At 29.3% G+C, this 5,973-nt stretch overlaps 1 protein-coding gene across 1 annotated transcript; it reads left to right on the plus strand.

Annotated features, from left to right (window-relative positions):
• The first annotated feature begins 83 nt into the window (after window positions 1-83).
• Window positions 84-2,264, plus strand: LOC119688765. The gene has a single exon (XM_038103433.1). It carries the CDS (start codon window positions 84-86, stop codon window positions 2,262-2,264), a length of 2,181 nt encoding a protein of 726 aa, XP_037959361.1.
• Window positions 2,265-5,973: the final 3,709 nt, after the last annotated feature.

Below are 5,973 nucleotides of genomic sequence, written 5' to 3' on the forward strand. Positions count from 1 at the left end.
ATCAATTAAATGAAAGTAAAAAAAAAAGAGCAGAACTAGTGGTAAAAAATGAATTTGAGCCGGTAAAGCTAGAACCATTCAAGATGCCGACGTTCTACGGAGATGTAAAAGAGTGGAACACATTTTCTAATTTGTTTCATGAAGCTATACATATAAGAGATATACCAGATTCCGAAAAAATGTATAGATTAAAGGCAGTAGTAAAAGGTGAAGCTGGCAGATTAATCCAGCATATGAATGTATCTGTGGCTAATTATAAAACAGCCTGGGAAATGCTACAAAAAAGATACAATAACAGAAGGTGGTTATTTAGAACACAGGTAGATCAATTACTCGACCAATTATCTACAACAGTAGGGGATGCTAAAAGTATAAGGCAGCTAACAGACACAACAAACGAATGCATTAATACAATAAAAGGAATGGGTATCGACCTTAATAATGCAGAACCTTTAATAGCACGAATAATATTAAGAAAGCTGGACAAAGAAAGCTTAAGGATGTACGAGTTAGGTGCCAAAAATCCAACTGAAATACAAAACTTAGATGAGGTACAAAAATTTTTAGAACATCAATTTCAAGCGCTAGATGCTATGAAAAATAAAGAAACAGACGATAGAAAGATAAATTATCCGAAGAAAATATGTGCGTACTGTAATAAGGCGGGACATACAACAAACGAATGCAGAAAATTTTCAGCAATGTCAAATATTGAAAGACGATTACCAGTAAATCAGCAAATAAATACATCTATAAACTTTAGCTGTTCATTTTGTAGGAAACAGGGGCACAAAATATACAGCTGCTCATCATTTAGTTCATTGCCTATCAGCAATAAAAGAGCATTTCTAAACGCTAACGACACGTGTAAAATTTGCCTGAGCCATAAAAATCAAGACAAATGCATATCAAAGTACACATGTAAGATATGTAATAGTAGAGATCATCATACCTTGCTACATAATGAGCATCAACAAGAAAAAAAGGATAAATCAACAAAAACTAAGGTGATCGCAGTAACAAAAAAAGATGAAAGCGAAGTAGTATTACTACCAACAGCAATAGTTAAAGGGAACACAATTAGAGGAGAATATAAAGAACTACATGCGCTTATAGACCAAGGATCCCAAGCATCAGTGATATCAGAAGAAGCTGTTAATATCTTAGGTTTACAAAAAGTAAAAACCGATATTAAATTAACTGGGCTTGCTGAAACTTCAGTAGGGCAAGCAAATTCAAAGGTCATAATGGAAATAAAATCTAAAATTAATAATATAAATATGAAAGAAGAGTTTATAGTCATGAACAAGCTAATTAGACCATTGCCAGAAAAGACAATAGACCACAATAAGAATCAGTGGAAAAGCTACAACTTAGCAGATCCTGAATTCATGAAAACAAAACAAATCGACTTAATAATAGGCAGTGACATTATCCCGAAAATAATAAAGAAAGGGTTCAAGAAAATTAATGGAATTATCGCCCAAGAAACAATATTTGGATGGATAATATCAGGCAAAGTATTAAAGAAACCAGCAAAAAGAAGTAAAGTAACAATTACAACAAAAAACATAGAAAAGTTTTGGGAACTAGAAGAAGCAAATAACACAATCAATGAAAAAACAGCAGAAGATGAAATATGTATGCAATTTTATGATGACACCACTAAAATAGACGGCGACAAAAAATTTATAGTGAAACTTCCATTAAAAAAAGATGCCACACTAGGTGAATCTAGAAATCAAGCAATGGCAAGATTCCTAAACCAAGAGAAAAAAATGAGTAATGAGAAAAGAACTGAATACATAAAATTCATGCAAGAATATGAGCAGAAAGGACATATGGAAAAAGTAAAAGATAATACAATAGGAAAATATTACCTACCGCATCAAGCAGTGATAAGAGAATCAAGTCGCACTACAAAACTAAGAGTAGTATTCGATGCATCAGCAAAATCGACAAATGGAAAAAGCTTGAACGACATAATGATGACGGGGCCAAGATTACAGCAGGATATATTTGATATATTAATGAAATGGCGATTATGGAAATTCGTCGCTTCAGCCGATGTAGAAAAAATGTTCAGGCAAATAAAAATTGCACGAGAAGACCAAGATTATCAAAGAATTTTATGGAGAGAAAATGCAAGGGAAAAAATTATGGAATATAGATTAACAACAGTTACATATGGAACCGCAGCTGCACCTTTTCTAGCAGTTTATGTATGCAATATTTATGCTATAAAATTTGTTCTAATGTTATAATATTGAATTTAATCTTTATAATATTTCTAATATCAGTATAACTCTATAGCATATTAAATATCTATATAACTTTATATATAGCATATTAAATACCATTTTTGGCTTTATTAATTAATCTGAAAAAACTTTCCTTTCCTATATAGAAAATGCAGGTATCAATCAGATTAACAATTCATCCAGCATAACAATATTACCAAATGTTTCAGAAACCACTTCTAACATAGTCCCATCTGCTATAGTCACTTCTAATGAAACTTCTGTTGTATCAATGGATCTGTGTAAAGTCAAAATAACAGAAAAAAATCTATGTAATTTTTATGGTACTCAGCTGCCACAAAATATACTTTATACAACATTATATCCAAAAATGATACCCGGTGGATTTCATAATATAAGTGGTCGACGAGTACCAAAAGAGCTTCAAATATTGTTGAGTTTTGGGCCTAAATATAGTCCTATAAAGGTTCCAAATATTAATGATTATTTTGTGGCTTTAAATAGCTATAATGAGATACATCAAGAACAATGTATAATCTTAGATTATCAAAGTCCTTTAGAGATGCAAAAACATTTTTCCCAGTTTTTGGAAATTATGACAAAATACCAAAAATCGAATCGAACTCATCAGATATTATTTCAAATGTATGCATATGCATCCGAGTATATTAAAAAACAAAAAGATCTTATAATTGTACAAGCTGACAAAGGACATTCTACATGTTTAATGAAAAAAATTGACTACATACGAAAAATGAATATATGGATAGATCAAAATTAGAAAAAGGTTCTTATGTGTTAATCTCAGGGAATCAACAAGCTCTATTTAATCGTCTAACAGCACATTTCCGAAGAATAGTAAGGCCTCTCTGTCAATGGCATGAAAAGGAGCCAACATCTTTCCCGAAAACCATTCTACTGAGTTTACAGCGTATGATATCCAATTGCAATCCCACTTTACCATATTTGTATGGTATGTTAAAATTACATAAACCAGATCAACCACTACGACCAATCTGTAGTCCTTTGAATTGGTACATTCATCCTCTTCATCAATTGGTGCAGCATGTATTGACAGAAACTTTATCAGATCGTATGTCTAAACATAATTTGAAGAACATGAGTTATCTAACCGGTTATTTGATTTCACACCAACCATTACCAGGTTATGTCTTTATGTCAATGGATATCAAAGACATGTATCCAAGTACAAATGTAGCATCCCTTTGGCGCACCCTGAAAAACTTAATGTGTCTATCTTTGTTCAATCATGAACATAAATTTATAAATATTTAATTATTTTATATATTATATTATTTTAGTTTATTATTATCGCTTAAAACCTTATCACCTAAATTCCCAGAATAATGTACAAGGGTAAAAATACATTATATTAATATAGCAAGCATTGTAACATTTGAGCATCCGTATCTAATTATAACAATAAATATATTTATAGAAACAATAGGAGGAAAATCCCTAGTGTTGGGACTTCCGTCCTTTTTTAACCTTTTTTACAAACAATAACAAAATGTAATACAGTCCATTAAAACAATAACCTTGATGTAAAATTAATCTTAAGATATTTTTGTATAAATACAGAACGTTGTTTTAAATAAAATCAGTAATTTACAAATACTCAAACGGTTCAGTTGTTTTAATTCTGAACAACGGGTGAAAAATACCCTAATTTAAAATAGCATAATATTGTAAAAACTCGTAGTTTAAATATTTTATGATACACATGACACCGTATCTAATTAAGATAATAAAAATGTATTTAAAGACAATAAAAGAAAATCCTAAGTGCCGGGATTTTCTTCTGAGAAAAAATAGTATCTTTTTGTTTTGAACCTTTGCGACAACAATAAAATGTAACTAAAAATAATACAGTCCACTAAAATAAATGATAACAGGCAACAAATTATTTCAAACCTTATTTGTAAATTTAGTTAAGATATGTTAAGACAATTTTGTATAAATAGAGAATAATTTTCAAAATAAAATCAGTATTCAATCGATACTCTAGCGTAAGCAACTATCTCCCTTTCATTTCAATTATTAAACAGCTTGCTTCAATATACTTAGATTCGAAAATTGAAATCCATTATCAGTTTATATTCCTTGCAAACCTGGTAGAAATATGTTGATGACATACTTTGATATATTCCTAGGACATCAATAGATAATTTCATGGCGGCGTTTACCAAGTGGACTGGCTATGATGTAACTTGTGAGGTAGAGACCGTAAACGTGAAATGTGGAAATTTGCCTACCATATCTTATTTGGACTATAAACTTGTCCATATCGATGATCAATTTTTAATATCTTTATACCATTACACATCACATGTGAGCGCGGTGTCTAAAAAGAATGCAGTCATGTTTCTCTATGAAGGATAATTTTTCGCACTAGCGATTTCAAAATTTGTTTTATTGGGTACTAGCATTGTTACCCTTACATAATTAAAGACTTTCTTTTGATAAAAGATAGCCTTTAAAATGTCTTCAGTCAAACAGCCAGAGACTGTTTCTGGGGGGGTGAGCTTAACTCGGTTTAAATACATAGCCTTATAAAAGCAGTTAATCTATTGATGGTAAACTATATAGACTTTAAAAATATATACAGGACCCCTTTATTACTATTCTTATATCTTTGTTACAAAATATACATATCCTAAATTTATATAACTATCTATTTAATATCTTTAAATACATTATCTTTTTATGACGCTATATGTGCCTAAATGGATGATCTTGTATGACTCTTACTATATTTACTAACACTAATTGCTTCATATGTATAATTGTAATCTGACCCTAACCTGTGTTTAGGATATTAAAATATTTTTATGCCTATAATCAAATACTATGCTCATATATGTGGTAGAAAACATATGGTAATATTGAGATTTTTTATATAAATGTTCAATAATATACTCTTGATATATCTACTAGAACTGGTTACTTCATATGTTAAATTGTATTTTAACCCTAATTCAATATTTGGGAATTTGAAACTATTTATGTCTAAAAATATAATTATGTTCCTAGTTTATGGTGTAATATGTTATTGTTTAGGTTATATGTAAATGTTCAAAAACAAGTATATCAAGGTTATATAGATGTAACATGTTGCTTTAATTACTCAACCAGTATCTTTGCACAATATAAGGGAGTCTGTGTTAAAATTTATTTAATTTTTATATAGTTAAATCTTCTAATTTTATCCTCGTTTGTATGTATCCCCATAGAAGGAACAAAAGTGTTTATTCCCTAAACATCCTATTCTATTGATACTATATTATAAATACTTTCTGCATTGAAAATAATCCGTGATTTTTGATGCTTATTGAAATCTAATATCATTTCTAACATGAAAAGTGATATGTGGGTATCAGATAATAAATATTAAATATCACATATATAGAAAATTGAAAAGTAATTTAAATATTCACATTATATGTAAGTGATATAGATATAATATTATTTAATAAATAATAAAATAATAAGAATATCTGCTATAATCCAACTTATTGTAAATATATATATATATATTAGGAAAATAATTATAAACTACAAAGTTACAAGACTTTCCCTATATTCTTTAGTTCATATACATCATTAAATCATGATAAATATCAGTAGTTAAATGAAATATGGTATTATTTTATTTATGAGTGGTATTTACATAAAGTTAATATATCTGTCC

This window comes from Teleopsis dalmanni, chromosome X (genome assembly GCF_002237135.1).
Source record: "Teleopsis dalmanni isolate 2A chromosome X, ASM223713v2, whole genome shotgun sequence".
NCBI lineage: Eukaryota > Metazoa > Arthropoda > Insecta > Diptera > Diopsidae > Teleopsis > Teleopsis dalmanni.

Excerpts from the sequence above, each read along its gene's own strand:
- LOC119688765 (XM_038103433.1), top strand. The coding sequence starts at position 84 with ATGCCGACGTTCTACGGAGATGTAAAAGAGTGGAACACATTTTCTAAT.